The sequence below is a fragment of the Anomaloglossus baeobatrachus genome, chromosome 4, assembly GCF_048569485.1.
Source record: "Anomaloglossus baeobatrachus isolate aAnoBae1 chromosome 4, aAnoBae1.hap1, whole genome shotgun sequence".
NCBI lineage: Eukaryota > Metazoa > Chordata > Amphibia > Anura > Aromobatidae > Anomaloglossus > Anomaloglossus baeobatrachus.
Window position 1 is genome coordinate 186339621 of NC_134356.1, and position 21005 is coordinate 186360625.

General features: G+C 50.0%; 1 protein-coding gene across 1 annotated transcript in view; it reads left to right on the forward strand.

Moving 5' to 3' along the window:
* Window positions 1-21005, forward strand: part of TCERG1 (transcription elongation regulator 1) — a 219069-nt gene that overhangs the window by 76687 nt on the left and 121377 nt on the right. Inside the window, exons 9-12 of the mRNA XM_075344605.1 lie at window positions 4578-4666; window positions 6655-6815; window positions 14282-14348; window positions 14588-14714. Coding sequence (XP_075200720.1) covers window positions 4578-4666; window positions 6655-6815; window positions 14282-14348; window positions 14588-14714 — 444 coding nt within the window. The remainder of the gene's footprint in view (window positions 1-4577; window positions 4667-6654; window positions 6816-14281; window positions 14349-14587; window positions 14715-21005) is intronic.

Here is a 21005-nt window from a genome sequence, read left to right on the forward strand (position 1 = left end):
CATCAGAGATGCCTATCTACATGTGCCAATCGCAGTGTCACATCAGCGTTGGTTACGTTTTGCGATAGGAGAGGATCATTTCCAATTCGTGGCTCTCCCCTTCGGGTTAGCCACGGCCCCTCGGGTATTCACCAAGGTCATGGCGGCAGTGATTGCGGTCCTGCACCTCCAGGGGTTAGCAGTGCTTCCTTATCTGGACGACCTTCTGGTCAAGGGTACATCCAGCGCAGACTGTCAGCGGAGTGTTTCGCTCACTCTCGCCACCCTAGCCCAATTCGGGTGGATTGTCAATCTTCCCAAATCCACTCTGACTCCGACCCAGAGTCTCACGTACCTAGGGATGCAGTTCGAGACTTTGCCGGCACTTGTGAAGTTGCCCTTAGACAAACAGCTGTCACTCCGGTTGGCGGTGCGCTCTCTCCTGAGGCCCCGCCGTTATACCCTCAGGCGTCTGATGCAGGTGCTGAGTCAAATGGTGGCCTCCATGGAGGCGGTTCCCTTTGCCCAGTTCCATCTGCGTCCTCTGCAGCTGGACATTCTCCGCTGTTGGGACAAGCGGCCTTCCTCCTTACAGAGGTTAGTGGCTCTGTCGCCACGGACCAGGAGCTCTCTTCAGTGGTGGCTTCGACCCCTCTCCCTGTCCCAAGGGCGCTCCTTCCTGACTCCGTCCTGGATGATTCTCACCACGGATGCCAGCCTATCCGGCTGGGGAGCGGTACATCTCCACCACAGAGCACAGGGCACTTGGACTCCGTCCGAGTCAACCCTTTCAATGTGCTGGAAATCAGAGCTGTGCTTCTAGCTCTCCCTGCCTTTCACCACCTGTTGGCGGGCAGGCACATTCGAGTCCAGTCAGACAACGCGACAGCGGTTGCCTACATCAATCACCAAGGCGGGACACGCAGCCGCCTGGCAATGTTGGTGGTCCATCGCATTCTTCAATGGGCGGAGGACTCCAAGTCCACCATATCCGCAGTCCACATCCCTGGCGTAGAAAACTGGGAGGCATATTATCTCAGCCGTCAATCCGTGGACGGTGGCGAGTGGTCCCTGCACCCGGCAGTGTTTCAGTCAATCTGCCGCAAGTGGGGCACTCCGGACGTTGACCTAATGGCATCCCGTCACAACAACAAGGTTCCGGTTTACGTGGCTTGCTCCCACGATCCTCAGGCCTTCGCCGCGGACACTCTTGTTCAAGACTGGTCCCAGTTTCGTCTGTCCTACGTGTTTCCCCCTCTAGCTCTCTTGCCCAGAGTCCTGCGCAAGATCAGAATGGAGGGCCGTCGAGTCATCCTCATTGCACCGGACTGGCCCAGGCGAGCTTGCTATCCGGACCTGCTCCAACTGTCCGTGGAGATGCCGTGGCATCTTCCGGACCGTCCAGACCTGCTCTCGCAAGGTCCGTTTTTGCGCCCGAATTCTGTGGCACTCAAATTGACGGCATGGCTCTTGAGTCCTGGATTTTGACGGCTTCTGGTATTCCTCCTGAAGTCATCTCCACTATGACTCGGGCCCGTAAGTCTTCCTCCGTCAAGATCTATCACAGGACTTGGAAAATTTTCCTGTCCTGGTGTCGCTCTTCCGGCCATTCTCCTTGGCCATGCTAGTTGCCGACCCTTCTGTCTTTTTTTACAGTCCGGTCTGCAGCTAGGACTGTCCCTCAACTCTCTCAAGGGACAAGTCTCAGCTCTATCAGTGCTGTTCCAGCAGCGTCTCGCCCGGCTGGCTCAGGTCCGCACCTTCATGCAAGGTGCGTCTCACATCATTCCGCCTTATCGGCGGCCCTTGGATCCCTGGGACCTTAACTTGGTCCTCACCGTATTGCAGAAACCCCCTTTCAAGCCCCTTAGGGAGGTTTCTTTGTATCGTCTTTCTTAAAAGGTGGCCTTTCTAGTTGCCATAACTTCTCTCAGGAGAGTCTCTAATTTGGCTGCGCTCTCCTCGGAGTCACCTTTTTTGTTTTTTCACCAAGACAAGGTGGTTCTCTGTCCGACCCCGGACTTTCTTCCTAAGGTGGTCTCTCCCTTCCACCTTAACCAGGATATTTCCTTGCCTTCCTTCTGTCCGGCCCCTGTTCATCGCTTTGAGAAAGCGCTGCATACTCTAGATCTGGTGCGTGCTCTCCGGATCTATGTGTCTCACACCGCTGCGCTTAGGCTGTGCACCTCTTTTTGTGCTAACCACAGGACGGCGCAAGGGTCTCTGCTTCTAAGCTGACCTTGGCCCGTTGGATTGGATCGACCATTTCGGACGCCTACCAGAGTACTCGGGTGCCTCCCCCGCCGGGGATCAAAGCACACTCGACCAGAGCTGTCGGTGCCTCTTGGGCTTTTAGGCACCAGGCTACGGCTCAACAAGTCTGTCAGGCTGCCACTCACTTGGACTAGCCTGCATACCTTTTCGAAGCACTACCAAGTGCATGCTCATGCTTCGGCAGATGCGAGCTTGGGCAGATGCATCCTTCAGGCGGCTGTCGCCCACTTGTGAAGTTAGGCTCCGCCAACTTCTTAGTTTTTTCTGTTTATTCCCACCCAGGGACAGCTTTGGAACGTCCCATGGTCTGGGTCTCCCAAAAGAACGATAAAGAAAAAGAGAATTTTGTTACTTACCGTAAATTCTTTTTCTTATAGTTCCGTATTGGGAGACCCAGCTCCCTCCCTGTTGCCTGTTGGCAATTTTCTTGTTCCGTGTGTTATCACCGGCTGTTGTCGTGGACAGAGTCTCCGGTTCTTACTCGGTTCTACTTGTGGGTGGCTATTCTCATTTAGCTTTTGCACTAAACTGGCTAGGACTGGCTACCAGGGGGTGTATAAGCTCAGAGGGAGGAGCTACACTTTTAAGTGTAGTACTTTGTGTGTCCTCCGGAGGCAGAAGCTAAACACCCATGGTCTGGGTCTCCCAATACGGAACTATAAGAAAAAGAATTTACGGTAAGTAACAAAATTCTTTTTTTTTTTTTTTTTTTTTTATTAGAAATAAAACAAAAAAAATTTTTTAGAGATTCCATCTTTATTATAATAAAAAAAAAATCCTTAGTCCGACGTAATCCACAAGAACAGCAATGTCAGCTTCATCACTGTGCACAGACAGTGTATACACAGTGAGAAGCACAGAGAGCCATGTCAGGTCTGCTACATCGCTCTGGACAGACAATGTCTATACACAGTGAGGGGATGATTGCACTTGCGTCTCGCATTGCATCACCCCACTCTCCCGACCAGCAGCGCCTCACCTGTGGAAATACATGCAGCTGACCCGCTGCCGTCGGGAGATTGTGCGCCGTTACGTGATGGCACTCGTATCACGGCGCACCAGGACTTTTGATGACGTCATACTCCCATGACCAGTCTGTAGCCAATGAAGTAATACAACATTCACACGTGACTGGTCACATGGGTATGACGTCACGGCAGGTCCTTTTAGCCAGAGGTGTTACCGGGGGGGAACAGCAATGATTGGACGGACGCGGAATCAGAAGCGCCGGGAGACAGTCTGCAGGAAGAGTCGCGGGACCTGTAGGTATGATCAGAATGTTTGTTTTTTTTTTTAATAACATGCGTTTTTTTTTCTTTTCTTTTCTCAGTCCCTGGACCTGAAGTGTAACCCGAACGTCCCAGAAAACTCATGTTTGGGGTCGTGTGCACGAACACCATGTGTTCGGTACGGACGCCAAACTCTGCAGTTCGGGTTTGCCCATCCCTATTAAGGGGTTGATTGGCCTTGATCGGTTCCATAACAGGTTGAGACCTATGCCCGCAGGTGTCAGCTGTCATGTACAGTTGTCATCCACAGGATTTTTTTATGGTCGCTATTAGTGTATTCTCGATTGCTGTGTGTATGCATATCAGCTGTCGCTAAGGGGTTAAGCTAAAAGTACTAGTGCAACTTAGGACATTCTCCAGTATATAGTGTTTTTTTTATTTGAGTTGTGAGAAAGCCCAACACTTAGGATTCAGAAAGAAAGGGTCCATCTGCTGCACCGTAGGTTGATAGAGCTATCAAGGAAATCAAAGTGTGGAGAAGTGGCTATACTACGCTATTGGCATCTCAATACATAAAGATGTCCAGAATAAACGTGAAATAGTGGGACAGGTATTGTGATTTTGTCAACGCGTTTCACATTACAATCAACTTCTTGATCAAGAAAACAACTAAAAATGCTGTGGTACTCCTGATGAAGCCAGTTGTACTTTGACATGCGTTGAGAATAAAGTCTCAATGCTTTATCTACTATTTCAGGTTTATTCTGGACTTATTTATGTATCGATATGCCACTTCTCCACACTTTCTGACTGCATTATACACTTTTATTCGACATTTGTCTTATTTTTGCGTTTGAGAGTATGACTTGTGTGATTTTACTCCAGAATGTGATCAGTTGTATCCTTTTATTCACTCACCTTCAGGAGCCCTTATTGGAGCACTGTTGACTTCTCTATTTCTGGTATATATTGGTCTGCTGAACTGGAGATGGAAATGTAACCTACTGACTTGGGTTACTGGATCCCTTGTACTTTTCTGTTGGTTTTTCTTATTTGTTGCATCTTTTATCAACACAATATTGTTTTATTTATCAGGAGCCAAAAGAAGAAGAAATGACTGAGGAGGAAAAAGCTGCCCAAAAAGCCCGGCCAGTGGCTACAACACCAATTCCTGGCACTCCATGGTACTTATGCCCCAAAGCCTGTTTTCTTGCCAATGTTTGCAGGGACATTTGTGTTAGTCCTGGATTTTACATCTATACAGGCAAGGGCTTTCATTTTGTTACATTATTTGCTTGTGTTTGGTAAGACTCTTGTTTTATCATTTCCTCAGATCCACGAAGCGCTCGTAATATTGCTACAAACTTATTTAATATAAAAACTTCTCTTGATGTTAGGTTTTACAGGACTTGTGCTATGGTTACTAAAGTTTTAATATAGATACGGCCTTTTTGTCTGCCACGAATCCTGCCTGTAGTGTGGAAACACTGCTTAGATGAGATTTGGGGTCAACTTCCGCCCACACTGCTATACATAAAAGGCTGGACACTGACCAAGAAGTGATAGGACTAGTCCAGTAAATAATACATACATGTCATAGATTACAAAATCTCTTCACATGTCCAGTAATCATCCAACTGACACGGATCCAGCAGCAAGCGGTTATCTTGGCAGAACAAAAACTGATTGCAGCTGGATCCGTTTAACACTGAAACAGGTCCATAAAGTAGCCCTCCGTTTTTCTTCCATTTGAGACGGATCCAATTTTTTGCTTACTGGTTCAGTTTCAAATTGATGATTACTGGACAGTTCACATGGAAGAACAACAGACGGTTATGTAATGGATCCGATTTCCATAGACTCCATTGCTCAAAAAAAAAAAAAACAGATCCTGTTGCCATCATTTATTTATTTTTATTTCTTGCTAAGAACGGATTTCTGCCGGGTCTGTTTCCTATGGATGATTACTAGACATGTGAACTCAGCCTTAATTTTATAGCCTAGGGCCAAGTCGCTGCCTTCTCCAGTAACCTGTTCATATGCCAACGTCTGCATACTCAATGTAGGAAATGTTGGCAAACCTCTTCTGTACACATGGGATATTCAGCCGTTAGCTTATCTGCCATAATTACAGCTTTTATAGGCCAAGTGAAATACAGAAATACAATCTGTTGTAGAGGTTGCGCAAGTTTGTTTGAAATGAATGGCAGAAGAGAGCTTTTTTTATTTTTAATACCTGTTTAGTGAAGGCATGGTATTGGCTTCATAAAACTAGATTTTCATTTTTGTTTTAAATTTTCATTAGTGTGTACATTAAAGGTATTAGAGCATTTAAACTTATCACCAGGCTATACCATCACTTTTGATGGGTGAGGGCAAACTTTGGGACCCTCACGGACTGCAGTATATACCCCCAGGTAAAACCGTGAAAGGAATGCAGTGCCACGTAAGAATTGGGTAATTAAATGAGTGTAGCGCCGCTTTCACATCACTGTTTTTCCTCTGTACACCCGGGGCCGCTGCAGGGCAGTTTGGGGACTTCTGTAGCTCTCTGCAGTCAGGTGGCCAGAAGAGCAAAACCAGTACAATTTCAGGGTTGGTGGGATGAATTCTCCTTTAATCAGTCAATAAAAATAAGCCTAGAAACATCTCATAATTCTGCACCATTTTTAAAATCTTTGCTATCCATGAATTGATACCTAGACAGATGTAGGTGCACAATGAGCTCTTAATGTGATCACATGAATATTATAGCAAACATGCTTAGCCTCTGGACGTACGCCGAACCTTATGATCATTTCTAGAATGGTAATGTGTATCCGTGTTATCCAATCCTTCATCTGTCGTTATCTATAAATGCCCCTTGCTGCATCTGGGGTCATGATGCTTAAATAGCATGTTGTCTGAGGTATGGGTTATACCTGGGTTGACGACTGTTAAGGCCCCATCACACACAGAGATAAATCTTTGGCAGATCTGTGGTTGCAGTGAAATCATGGACATATTATTCCATTTGTACACAGCCACAAACCTGGCAATGATTGTCCACAAGTTCACTGCAACCACAGATCTGCCGCAGATTTATCACTGTGTGTGACAGGGCATTTAATCTGGTTAATTTGCTGCCATTGATCCTTTTCTTATTGTTTACCTGTAACTTTTCTGTCTTTAGGTGTGTGGTGTGGACCGGCGATGAACGAGTCTTCTTCTACAATCCCACTACGCGGCTCTCTATGTGGGACCGGCCGGAAGATCTCATTGGTAGAGCCGATGTTGACAAAATCATTCAGGAGCCTCCACATAAGAGAGGATTAGAGGATGACAAAAAATATTGTGAGTTGAGACCTAGTAGAGATTACTTTACCATAAGCTTAAAATCTCTCCTTATGTATTAATGTATGCCTATGCAGTGACTATAGGAAACACAATATCCAGGTTTCTTCTGTAGAAAATGGTAGGAGTGCCCTGCAAACTTGGTTAAAGAAGAAAAATGTTCCTTTCTTCAGCGCTCTATTGGGAGACCCAGACGATTGGGGTATAGCTACTGCCCTCCGGAGGCCACACAAAGCACTACACTAAAAAGTGCAAGGCCCCTCCCCTTCTGGCTATACCCCCCCCGTGGTATCACGGGTACTCCAGTTTTCAAGCTTTGTGCGAAGGAGGTCAGACATTCCATGCATAGCTCCACAGATTTTAGTCAGCAGTAGCTGCTGACTATTTCGGATGGAAGAAAAGAGGGCCCATATAGGGTTCCCAGCATGCTCCCTTCTCACCCGTAGATGGTGTTGTAAGGTTGAGGTACCTATTGCTGGTACAGGGGCTGGAGCCCCACATGCTGTTTTCCTTCCACATCCCCTTGTAGGGCTCTGTGGAAGTGGGATCCTGCCGGCCTCAAAGCTCTGACGCCGGGCTCCATCCACAGACCCATAGCACCTGGTGGATGCCGAGCAGGAGTACCATCAGGGACAAGGCCCTGCATCATACAGGTACTCTGTGTCCCCGGCAGGCACAGACACACTCCGGGCTGGCTGGGTGTTGTAGTGCGCCGGGGACCGTAACGCTAGAGCTAGTGTTCCTACAGTTTAACTGGGGGACTTTTTTCTGTGTTGTGGGAACGCAGCGCCGACCCCCGCTGGACCGGCGGCGCTGCTGTGACTTTTAGTTCGCCGGGGACACGCCGACCGCGCTTTTACGGCGGTGGCGTTTATAAATCTAGTCCCCGGCTTTTGCGGCCTAGGACGCCGGCAGCTCCGATTCGTTCCCGCCCCCACCCTGTCAATCAGGGTAGGGGAGAGACGCTGTTTCACGGCAGCGACGAGGGCTGGAGCCTGATTTACATGCTCCAGCCCTCTCACTAGGCACAGAGGGAAGCAGGCTTCCCGCTCTTAGTCAGGAACGCCCAGGGCCCGCCCCCCCTCCTCTCTCAGGACGCCGGCAGCCATTACATGCATGTCTGGCTGGAGGAAGGACGCAAGGCTCTGGGAGACCTGGACTAGGGGGCTTTGGAGATCACACACCCGCTCTTAAGCGGGCGGTAAGCGGCTTTTCAGCTGGCCCCTCTAGTGCCTCAGTGTGTATTAGTGTACTGTGTCACTGGACATATATATATATTTAGTTATTTCTTGCACTGTGAGGTCGCTTCCTGGCTGTATACCCAGATCACTCTGAGGAGGCAGCAACATGTCATCCACAAAACGCAAGGCTGCCAAGGCTAGGGCTGTGTACACTGCGTGTGCTGCATGTGGGGCTGCTCTACCAGCAGGCTCCAAGGACCCCCATTGTGTGCAATGCTCAGATCCGGTGCTGCTTCGCCAGCCGGAGTCAGGAGAGATAGTGACCCAGGCTGAGACGCCTGTAAGTCCTGCCCCGGTGTCAGGGACAGACTTTGCAGTTTTTGCTGATAATATGTCTGTGACTATGGCAAAAATCCTTGAAACTTTGCAATCCATGCCTGGGGCTCAGTCTATGGACACGGCGAGGTCTCTGTCCTCTAATCCCCCTCAGTTGGATTTAATCCAGACTGCAAGGGGGTCCCCGGCTTCACAGGCTGAGTATTATGACTCAGATGATAGCCCCAGCCACCCTAAGCGAGCTCGCTGGGAAAGACCCTCAACGTCATCACACTGCTCAGGGTCTCAGCGCAATCAGTCGCTCTGTGATGCGTCTGATGAGAGTGATCAGGAGTCTTATCCTGGAACCCCTCTCAATCTGGATACCCCGGATGGGGACGCCATGGTAAACGATCTTATATCAGCCATCAATAGACTGTTAGATATTTCTCCCCCAGCTCCTTCAGCAGAGGAGGCAGCTGCAGAGCAGGAGAAGTTTCGTTTTCTCTATCCCAAGCGTAAATTAAGTGCTTTCTTGGATCACTCTGACTTCAGAGAGTCAATCCAGAAACACGACGCTCATCCAGAAAGGCGTTTCTCTAAACGTTCTAAGGATACACGTTTTCCTTTCCCCCCTGATGTGGTCAAGCGCTGGACCCAGTGTCCAAAAGTTGACCCCCCGATTTCCAAACTTGCAGCTAGATCCATAGTTGCAGTGGAGGATGGCGCTTCACTTAAGGATGCCAATGACAGACAGATGGACCTCTGGTTAAAATCTGTCTATGAAGCTATCGGCGCGTCGTTTGCTCCAGCATTCGCAGCCGTATGGGCACTCCAAGCTATTTCAGCAGGGTTAGCAAAAGTGGATGCTATCTTACATCCAGCGGTGCCGCAAGTGGCGTCCCTTACCTCGCAGATGTCCGCGTTTGCGTCTTACGCTATCAATGCGGTCCTAGAATCTACCAGCCGCACCTCAATGGCGTCCGCCAATTCGGTAGTTTTGCGCAGAGCCTTGTGGTTAAAGGACTGGAAAGCAGATGCTGGTTCCAAAAAATGTTTAACCAGCCTGCCTTTATCTAGAGATAGACTGTTTGGCGAGCCATTGGCTGACATCATTAAACAGTCCAAGGGTAAAGACTCTTCTTTGCCCCAGCCCAGATCAAGCAAACCTCAGCAGAAAAGATGGCAGCAGAAGTTTCAGTCCTTTCGAGGTTCGGGCAAGACACAATTCTCCTCGTCCAAAGGGACTCAGAGGACGCAAAGAAGCTCAGATTCCTGGCGGGCTCACGCGCGCCCCAAGAAAGCAAATGGAGGAACCGCTTCCAAAGCGGCTACCTCATGACTTCCAGCTCCCCCCCTCCGCATCTCCGGTCGGGGGCAGGCTCTCCCGCTTTTCCGACATTTGGATGTCACAGGTCAAAGACCGGTGGGTGACAGACATTTTGTCTCGCGGGTACAGAATCGAGTTCAGTTCTCGTCCTCCAGCTCGGTTCTTCAGAACCTCCCCACATCCAGACCGAGCAGATGCCCTGCTGCAGGCGGTGGACTCCCTAAGAGCGGAAGGAGTAGTGGTTCCTGTACCGTCTCAGGAACAAGGGAGAGGGTTTTACTCCAATCTCTTTGTGGTTCCAAAAAAGGACGGCTCGTTCCGTCCTGTTCTGGATCTAAAGCTGCTCAACAAACATGTGCACGCCAGGCGGTTCCGGATGGAAACCCTCCGCTCTGTCGTGGCCTCAATGTCTCAAGGAGACTTCCTTGCCTCAATAGACATCAAAGATGCTTATCTCCACGTGCCAATTGCTACAGAACATCAACGTTTTCTACGTTTTGTGATAGGAAACGAACATCTTCAGTTCGTAGCTCTGCCATTCGGTCTGGCGACAGCCCCACGGGTTTTCACCAAGGTCATGGCGGCAGTGGTAGCGGTCTTGCACTCTCAGGGACACTTGGTGATCCCTTACCTAGACGATCTACTTGTCAAGGCACCCTCTCAAGAGGCATGCCAACTCAGTCTACATGCTACACTGGAGACTCTACAGACGTTCGGATGGATCATCAACTGTCCAAAGTCGAATCTGTCTCCGACACAGTCACTAACGTATCTTGGCATGGAGTTCCATACTCGAGCAGCGAGAGTGAAGCTTCCGCTGAACAAGCAGCGGTCACTACAGACAGGGGTGCAATCCCTCCTTCAGGGCCAGTCGCACCCCTTACGGCGCCTCATGCACTTCCTCGGGAAGATGGTGGCAGCCATGGAAGCAGTTCCCTTTGCGCAGTTTCATCTGCGTCCACTTCAATGGGACATTCTCCGCCAATGGGACGGGAAGTCAACGTCACTGGACAGGAAAGTCTCTCTTTCCCAGACGGCCAAGGACTCTCTACAATGGTGGCTCCTTCCCACCTCATTGTCTCAGGGAAGATCCTTCCTGCCCCCATCCTGGGCAGTGGTCACGACAGATGCGAGTCTGTCAGGGTGGGGAGCAGTGTTTCTCCACCACAGGGCTCAGGGGACGTGGACTCCGCAGGAGTCCACCCTTCAGATCAATGTTCTGGAAATCAGAGCAGTGTATCTTGCCCTACTAGCCTTCCAGCAGTGGCTGGAAGGAAGGCAGATCCGAATTCAGTCGGACAACTCCACAGCGGTGGCATACATCAACCACCAAGGGGGGACACGCAGTCGGCAAGCCTTCCAGGAAGTCCGGCGGATTCTGATGTGGGTGGAAGCCACGGCCTCCACCATATCCGCAGTTCACATCCCCGGCGTAGAAAACTGGGAAGCAGACTTCCTCAGTCGCCAGGGCATGGACGCAGGGGAATGGTCCCTTCACCCGGACGTGTTTCAGGAAATCTGTCGCCGATGGGGAGTGCCGGACGTCGACCTAATGGCGTCCCGGCACAACAACAAGGTCCCGGCATTCATGGCGAGGTCGCGCGATCAAAGAGCTCTGGCGGCAGACGCATTGGTTCAAGATTGGTCGCAGTTCCGGCTCCCATACGTCTTTCCACCTCTGGCACTCTTGCCCAGAGTGTTACGCAAGATCAGATCCGATTGCAGCCGCGTCATACTCGTCGCCCCAGACTGGCCGAGGAGATCGTGGTATCCGGATCTGTGGCATCTCACGGTCGGTCGACCGTGGTCACTGCCAGACCGACCAGACTTACTGTCCCAAGGGCCGTTTTTCCATCAGAATTCTGCGGCCCTGAACCTGACTGTGTGGCCATTGAGTCCTGGATCCTAGCGTCTGCAGGATTATCTCAAGGAGTCGTAGCCACAATGAGACAAGCTAGGAAGTCAACGTCTGCTAAGATCTACCACAGAACGTGGAAGATTTTCTTATCTTGGTGCTCTGCACAGAGAGTATCCCCTTGGCCATTTGCATTGCCCACCTTTCTTTCCTTCCTGCAATCGGGGTTGGAAAAGGGCTTGTCGCTCAGCTCCCTTAAAGGGCAAGTCTCGGCACTGTCGGTGTTTTTTCAGAAGCGTCTAGCACGTCTTCCTAAGGTGCGCACGTTCCTACAGGGGGTCTGTCATATTGTGCCCCCGTACAAGCGGCCGTTAGATCCATGGGATCTGAACAGAGTACTTGTTGCTCTGCAAAAGCCGCCCTTCGAGCCTCTAAAGGACGTTTCCTTTTCTCGCCTGTCACAGAAAGTGGCGTTTCTTGTCGCGATCACATCGCTTCGGCGAGTGTCTGAGCTGGCAGCTTTGTCATCCAAGGCTCCTTTCCTGGTGTTCCACCAAGACAAGGTAGTGCTGCGCCCCATTCCGGAGTTTCTCCCTAAGGTCGTATCCTCGTTTCATCTTAATCAGGATATATCCTTGCCTTCCTTTTACCCTCATCCGGTTCACCGGTATGAAAAGGACTTACGTTTGCTAGATCTGGTGAGAGCACTCAGAATCTACATTTCCCGAACGGCGCCCATGCGCCGTTCCGATGCTCTTTTTGTCCTTGTCGCTGGTCCGCGCAAGGGATTGCAGGCTTCTAAAGCCACCCTGGCTCGATGGATCAAAGAACCAATTCTAGAGGCCTACCGCTCTGCGGGGCTTCCGGTTCCTTCAGGGCTAAAAGCCCACTCAACCAGAGCCGTGGGTGCGTCCTGGGCATTACGACACCAGGCTTCGGCTCAACAGGTGTGCCAGGCAGCAACCTGGTCAAGTCTGCACACTTTCACCAAGCATTATCAGGTGCATACCTATGCTTCGGCGGATGCCAGCTTAGGTAGAAGAGTCCTGCAGGCGGCAGTGACATCCCCGTAGGGGAGGGCTGTTTTTTTTGCAGCTCTAACATGAGGTATTTCTTTACCCACCCAGGGACAGCTTTTGGACGTCCCAATCGTCTGGGTCTCCCAATAGAGCGCTGAAGAAGAAGGGAATTTTGTTACTTACCGTAAATTCCTTTTCTTCTAGCTCTTATTGGGAGACCCAGCACCCGCCCTGTTGTCCTTCGGGATTTTTTTGTTGTTTGCGGGTACACATGTTGTTCATGTTGAACGGTTTTTTCGGTTCTCCGATGTTTCTCGGAGTTAATTTGTTTAAACCAGTTATTGGCTTCCTCCTTCTTGCTTTGGCACTAAAACTGGAGTACCCGTGATACCACGGGGGGGTATAGCCAGAAGGGGAGGGGCCTTGCACTTTTTAGTGTAGTGCTTTGTGTGGCCTCCGGAGGGCAGTAGCTATACCCCAATCGTCTGGGTCTCCCAATAAGAGCTAGAAGAAAAGGAATTTACGGTAAGTAACAAAATTCCCTTCTTGCTATGTTAATTGTGTACTGATGTCCTCATCAACCGCCTTACCTTTTATCAGCACTGTTGTCACTACCAAGGAGACCTTCCTGATCACAAAGTGTCAACTATGTGCAATGGAAATCACTTTTTCAATGCAGTCCTATGAGTCTGATAGACTTACATTCAATAAGAGACATCTGGTCAACACATAAGATGCTGTGTGTTGCTGCAAGGGTCACAACAGCACTGATACCAAGAAAGGGCGATGAAAATTACCTCTAATACATGCAGTATACACAATCAACATTGCAAGGGGGCTAAAAGATGAGAAGCATTTTTGGAGGTTGCTGCTTCAATTCTATTTAAACCCCCTCTATGACCTTGGACATACCTATATGTCCAAGGTCATGTCTGTCCCCTTAATGTGGGCTCGCACGGTGAGCCTGTGCATTAGTCTCAGCAGATTTCTGCTGATCTGATCAACAGACGTGCAGCAAAGAGGTGCGGGTGGATCAGAGACCAGGCACAGATGGGTTGTCATGATAGCCAGGGGCCACCTGATACACGTTTGGTATTTACGATCATGGTAAAAAAAAAAAAAAAAAACAGTTGTGGAATTGCACTTTTTTTGACATTTCACTGGTCTTGGAATTTTTTTTTTTCTTCCAGTAAAATATGGGGCAGAATGAATGGTGTTGTTTAAAGGTTAAACTCGTCCCCTAAAAACAAGCCCTCATATGGTTATATTGATGGGCAAATAAGTGTTATAGCTCTTGGAAGAACGGGTTGGAAAAACGGAAGATCACCTGTTCCTTCACCTTCAGATCACCTTCAGGTGATCACCTGTGATCACCTGAAGGGGTTAAAGATTACCATCAATCAGAAGACCTAAATTGCTACAGGATTGGACCGGGAATCACACTTCCATTATTCAGCTGCTATCTGCTGCTTGATGCTCCAAAATTCATGTTTTAATCTCTTGGAAGTTAGACTTGCCAAGCCAAGTGCATGGGTGTTTTGTTTTTTTTTTTTTTATTTTTGGTACAGTGGACTCCTGAATACCCACACAGTAGGGATTGTTATAAATTATCCTCTCCAGTTTCCTAGGTAAATTCTTAATGACCGACTTAATATACATAATTCTTGTGTATTGAAAGGCAGCAAAAACACAATTGTAAGTAGGTGCGGAAATCATTAGTATATAAATGGAAAAAAAAATAGTTTTTTTTTCTTTTCATTTGACAGTCAAAGAAGATCATGAGTCAGCAGATGATGCTAATGATGATGAACCAATAAAGGCGAAGAAGAGAAAGTGAGTTGGCACGCTCTAGAGTATGTCTTCCTGAAGGGTCTCTGTAGTACTAGCTTATCAATGTGCCTGTAATTCATGGATTAATAAGATTAATCAGAGTTACACTAAGATTCCTGAAATTGAAAAATGGGGCATTAACCCACTTGATTATATGGGGTCTAAAAAATTATACTTTTGTGACAAATGCCAGTAAGTCCTCTGCTCCATGGACTAAATATTTACTCTTCTCTCCCTGTTAGGAAAGAAGAAACCGAGTCTGACAAAGAGACAGCTATGGAGGCTGAAATTAAAGCGGCCCGTGAGCGAGCCATCGTCCCACTGGATGCTCGAATGAAACAGTTTAGAGATATGTTGCTGGAGAGAGGGGTTAGAAAATCATCTTTTGAGATGTATATAAATCTTTTCTGATTTTTGCACACGAGTCAGTCAATCTTCAGTAACAGGGTTTATCACTTGGTAACCAATTTCCTGTCCCATCTTCTCACTCTGATACACGGTCACTTACTGATTGTTCGGACCCCATGCTTTGGATTTATCCTCACTTGTACATCTGTCAGGGTGTGGATTGGGATGTGGAGTTGTGGGACTACGTTAGATTGCTGTTTTCTTTGTCGCTCCATTGGGAGACCCAGACAATTGGGTGTATAGCTATTGCCTCCGGAGGCCACACAAAGTATTACACTCAAAAGTGTAAGGCCCCTCCCCTTCTGGCTATACACCCCCAGTGGGATCACTGGCTCATCAGTTTTCATGCTTTGTGCAAGGAGGTCAGACATGCACGCATAGCTCCACTATTTAGTCAGCAGTAGCTGCTGACTATTTCGGATGGAAGACAAGAGAGCCCATACAGGGCCCCCAGCATGCTCCCTTCTCACCCCACTTTATGTCGGAGGTGTTTGTTAAGGTTGAGGTACCCATTGCGGGTACAGAGGCTGGAGCCCACATGCTGATTCCTTCCCCATCCCTGTTACAGGGCTCTGGGCGAAGTGGGATTTTAACGGTCTCCAGGCACTGAGACCGTGCTCCATCTGCAGCCCCTGGAGAAGACGCTGGATATGGAGCGGAGTATCATCAGGCCCTGCTTCCTCAAGGTACTCTGTGTCCCCGTGCATTTCGCACGCACACCGCAGCATTGCTGGGTGTGTTAGTGCGCCGGGGACATCAGCGCTGCTGCGCTTGTGCCATTGTCTCACTTCAGCTTAGCTGAGTGGGCAGACTTATGTAGAACGGTCGCGCCGGCCGCTGGGACTGCGACGCGGCTGGGACTTGTGGTGCGCCGGGGACTTCCGCGCTGGCCGCGCTTTTACGGCGGCCGCACTTATAAATCGAGTCCCCGGCTTTTGCGGCCTAGTTCGTTCGTTAACGCCCACAGGCCTGCCAGTCAGGGTAGGGGCGTGACGCTGCACATCACGGCAGCCCTGAGAGCTGGAGTATGTTTTGCATACTCCACCCCTCTCACTGTGTGCACTGTGAAACCGGATTCCCGCACTTTCTCAAGCACGCCCACGGCTTCCTTCTCTAACACAGGACGCCGGCAGCCATTATTGTCAGTTCTTTCTATAGCGATAAAACAGACAAGTGTGGGAAGACCCTGACAGGGATTCTGAGGTTCACACAATCGCTGTGAGCAGGCGTTAAACAGCACTTGTGGTGCTAACCCCACTAGTGCCGAAGTGCATTGAGATATATGCTTCTACGCTATGCATTGCACTGTTTTGGTCGTACTTTTGTATATATCCTCCTTATTGTGCGGAGGAGATTACAGCATACTGTCTGTGGAAAACAGAGGTGCAGAAGCACATGTTTTCCATGCAGCCGGTACAGCAGGTACGGCTATATGGCCGGCAGGTTACATACACCCCCATTGTATGCAACTCAGCCGGAGTCTCTGCTAATGATCCAGAGGTCTGCAGTGTTTACTGACAGATTTTCTGAGACTATGGCTGTGATACTGGAAGCCTTGCAGTCCAGACAAGTCTCTCACACCATGAGCACTGTTGAATCATTGATCCATGGTCCCCCTCAGTGTGAACAATTACAGCTCCGGGGGTGTCACGTGCATCCCAGAGTCACGGCTCTGACACGGACGACAGTCCCAGACAGCCTAAGCGGGCTCGCTGAGCGGCCCTCAGTTTCATCGCACTGGTCAAGGTCCCGCAGGTGGACTCTCTGGGTGCTGAGGCGGAGATAGCTGCTCAGGAGTCTTATCCTGAGACCGCTCTCAATCTCGGTACACCTGATGGTGACGCCATAGTGTATTATCTTATAGCGTCCATCAATAGAATGTTGGTCATTTCTCCCTCAGCTCCTCCTGTGAAGGAGCCAGCTGTACGGCAGGAGAAATTCTATTTCAGGTATCCCAAGCGTAAATTAGGTATTTTTCTGGACCACTCTGCCTTCAGAGAGATAGTCCAAAAACACCACGCTTATCCAGATAAGCGCTTCTCCAAGCGGCTTAAGATACACGTTATCCCTGCCCCTGACGTGGTCAAGGGCTGGACCCAGTGTCCCAAGGGACATCCTCCAATCTCCAGGCTTGTGGCTAGATCCATAGTTGCAGTGGAAGATGGGGCTCCACTTACAGATGCCGCTGACAGACAGATGGATCTCTGGTCGAAATCCACCTATGAGGCTGTAGGCGCGCCGTTGGCTCCAGCATTCGCAGCCATAGAGGCACTCCAAGCTATTTCAGCTTGTCTTACACAGATGGACACGGTCACACGTACATCTGTACCGCAGGTGGCATCCTTAACCTCTCAAATGTTTGCATTTGCGTCTTACGCGATTACGGCTGTCCTACACTCTACGAGCCGTACGACAGTGGCGTCCGCTCACTCCGTGTTTTCTACGCTTCGGCAGACGCCAGCCTAGGTAGATAAGTCATTCAGGCGGCGGTTGGCCACCTGTAGGAGAAGGCCGTTTGACGGCCCTATCATGAGGTATTCTTTTACCCACCCAGGGATTGCTTTTGGACATCCCAATTGTCTGGGTCTCCCAATGGAGCGACAAAGAAGAAGGGAATTTTGTTTACTTACCGTAAATTCCTTTTCTTCTAGCTCCAATTGGGAGACCCAGCACCCGCCCTGTTTTCTCGGGGTTTTTTTCGGTTTTTCGGGTACACATGTTGTTCATGTGGAATGGTTTCAGTTCTCCGATGTTCCTCGGATTGAATTGGTCCTTAAACCTGTTATTGGCTTTCCTCCTTCTTGCTTTGGCACTAAAACTGATGAGCCAGTGATCCCACTGGGGGTGTATAGCCAGAAGGGGAGGGGCCTTACACTTTTGAGTGTAATACTTTGTGTGGCCTCCGGAGGCAATAGCTATACACCCAATTGTCTGGGTCTCCCAATTGGAGCTAGAAGAAAAGGAATTTACGGTAAGTAAACAAAATTCCCTTCTTTCCCGTTAGGTCTTGCCAGTCAGCCACAAAACGGGCTTTCAGCAATGCTCTGTTTAGATGAATGTGCTTGATCTCTGGCACAGGGGGTGGCCTATAGTTCTGCTGTGCTGGGATTCAGTGACGTCTGCACTGTGGCCCCATCATTCACAGTCTGACCCCGATGGTAGAAGGATGGAATATCCTAGGAATCTGCTACCATTTTATACCATGGAAATATCCTTTTAAGTCTGGAAACGTCAGCTGTTATTATTTTATGGTCTTAAAAATATATTAGAAATATCTATGTATCCACACGAAGTATGTCATTTACTAGCCTAGGGTACATTTTGCAGTAAAGATAAATGACACCACATAGATATTTTCTTTTTATATGTTTAGAGAATGAAAGATCTTACTGGAGTTCTTCAGGATACATTAGTTGCAAATTAAGCTTCTCTTATACCTTCAATCTGCCAAATTGCTTGTTGATCAATAGCTCAGCAATTGGTTTTTCTTCATCGTTCCTTATGGGAGACCCAGACCATGGGTGTATAGCTTCTGCCTCCGGAGGACACACAAAGTACTACACTAAAAGTGTAGCTCCTCCCTCCTAGCATATACACCCCCTGGTAGCCAGTCCTAGCCAGTTCAATGCTTTGTGTTCAGGAGGTCACACACACACATGCATTCTCATCTGATTTTTGATTTTTGGTTTTTGATTTCAAAGATTTGGAAGAAAAGCGGGTCCACTCTGGACTCCCGGCATGTCCCTTCTCACCCCACTGTGTCGGCGGTGCTGTTAAGGTTGATTTTACAAGGCTGGAGCCTTCACATGCCGTGCTCCTTCACCATCCCCTGAGGCTCTGGCTTGAAGTGGGAGCCATCACGGTTCTCCCTGCTTTGCAGGAGACCTGTCTCCATCCGCAGCCCTGTCAGGTTCCTGCCGGACGGAGCGCTCACCCCTCAGGGACCTGGCCCTGCGTCTCATAAGCTAAGTATTGAGACGTTATTGAGGGGTCCCTTGTACATTTATTGTGGGGAGAGTGTGTATTTTAACTTTGCTGTAATTTCCGGCCGGTTCTCTGGTTTTACCCGAGAACCGCGCCGATGGTGCCTACTTGCCGGCCGCATTGTTAAATCTAGGCCCCGGCTTCGCCTGAGGCCTAGTTTCGATTTCACTGCCCCTGCATGTCAATCATGCAGAGGGACAGTGCGGCTCCGCCCAGCGGCTGTTCGGCACAGGGGAGAGACACTCCTCTCTGAGGAAAGATTCCCTCCCCTGTATATCTCCTTGGCCCTCCGGATCCCGCTCTTAGAGTAGGCCCCGCCCCCTCTCCTCGCTCCGGCGCCATTTTTTCAGCGTTCTTATGCCATGTCTGCACAGCGATCGGCGCTGACTGCAGCATCTCCCTGGTGGTTCGGGCTGTGGGATCTGGAGGGCACAGAGTCAATGTCAAACGGTCTGGCAAGCCACAACCTCCGGTTGTGGACCTGCTTATATACTGCTTATATACTCTTCTGGGGGCATTCTGGCTCAGAGCCCCCACTTCAGCAGCATGTCTCACACGAGAAGTAAGGCTGCACTCAATATGCACTGCATGTAGGCTCGTACTGCCTGTACTGAGCACATAACCACATTGTGATTCCTGCTCTAACATGGTGGTGCCTCGGCCTGGAGTCTCATCCCCAGTGGTCCCTCCGGTTGCTCCGGCTCCGGTGGCTGAACCCCCGGCTTGGGTAGAATCCTTCTCTCCATGGGACAGCTGTCCCGGACGCTGTTGAGCATGCATTAGCCCCCTTCTCAGGGCGCCTCTGCTGCTACGGCTCGCTCAGCAAGGCCCACAGAGGATTCTTCTTCTGGTTTCAGACCCCGTCCTCCTCACAGGAGACGCAGGGTCCCCTCTCCTTCCTCGTCCCGCAGCTCTGATTCACGAGCTGACTCGCAGGACGAGGAGGCTCCCTTCACTGGGGGCTCGGACGCTTCCATGTCCCCCATTGATCTGTCCGAGGGTGACGCAGATATTAGTGTTTCGATTGCGTACATTAATTCTGTACTGGACCTCAATCCGCCAGTATCAGAGGAGCAACCCTCTCTGGCAGAAAAGCACCAGTTTACCTTGCCTAAGAGAACAAGGAGTGTGTTCCTTAACCACTCCAGTTCTCAGGCCACTGTGACCAAGCCCAGGGTCGGGCCTGACAGACGCTTCCCAAAGCGTGGTTCTGATGACAGTTTTCCCTTTCCACCAGAGGTGGTCAAGGAGTGGGCTCATTCAACAAAGGTGGACCCTCCGGTGTCTAGACTCTCAGCCCGGACAGTTGTATCAGTGGCTGATGGCACCTCACTTAAGGATTCCACTGTCCGCCAGGTTGACCACCTGGCCAAGTTTGTCTGAGGCGGCAAGGGCCTTGTTCTCCCCATCCTTTGCAGCAGTGTGGGCTCTCAAAGCCATCGCTGCTTCTCTGGAGGAGATGCATTCCCTCACAGGGACTCTATGCCCGAAATGTTTGCCTTAACTTCCAGGCTTCAGTCTTTTCATCCTATGCCATGTCTGCCATGCTGGAGACTTCTCACCGCACTGCGGTGGCCTCGGCTAATTCCCTCGCTTTCCGCAGGCTCCTGTGGCTTCAAGAGTGGAAGGCAGATGCTTCTAAAGAAGTTCCTTGCTGGGCTCCCTTTTGCTGGGACCAGACTATTCGGGAACAACTGGATGAAATTATTAAGGAAGCTTTTGGCAGGAAGAGAACTTCCATGCCACAAACCTAAACCAGGAAACCTGTCCAGGGCAGGAACCAGTCAAGGTTTCGTTCCTTTCGTTCCTCCAACTGGTCGTCCTCTAAGCCCTCGGCCTCGTCAACTAGCTCAGCCAAGGATCGTAAACCCAACTGGCGCACGAAGCCGCGTCCTCAGAAGACCGCAGGAGCTGCTGCCACTAAGTCAGCCTCCTCCAGGCTATCTGGCCGCGCCAGCAACGTCCTTGGTCGGTGGCAGGCTCTCCCACTTTGGCGACGTGTGGTTCAACACGTCTCCGATCAGTGGGAGCGGGATACCATCTCCCACGGCTACAGGATAGAATTCTATCCAGCCCGCCAAACAGATTTTTTCTGTCAACTCCCCCCTGCTCCAAGGCCGCCGCCTTCTCCCAGGCCGTGGCATTCTTGCAGGCCAATGGAGTAATTGTACCGGTTCCCGACTGGGAACGGTTCTGGGATTCCTACTCAAATCTCTTCCTAGTCCCCGAAAGGGACGGTGCCTTCCGACCTGGATCTCAATCTTCTCA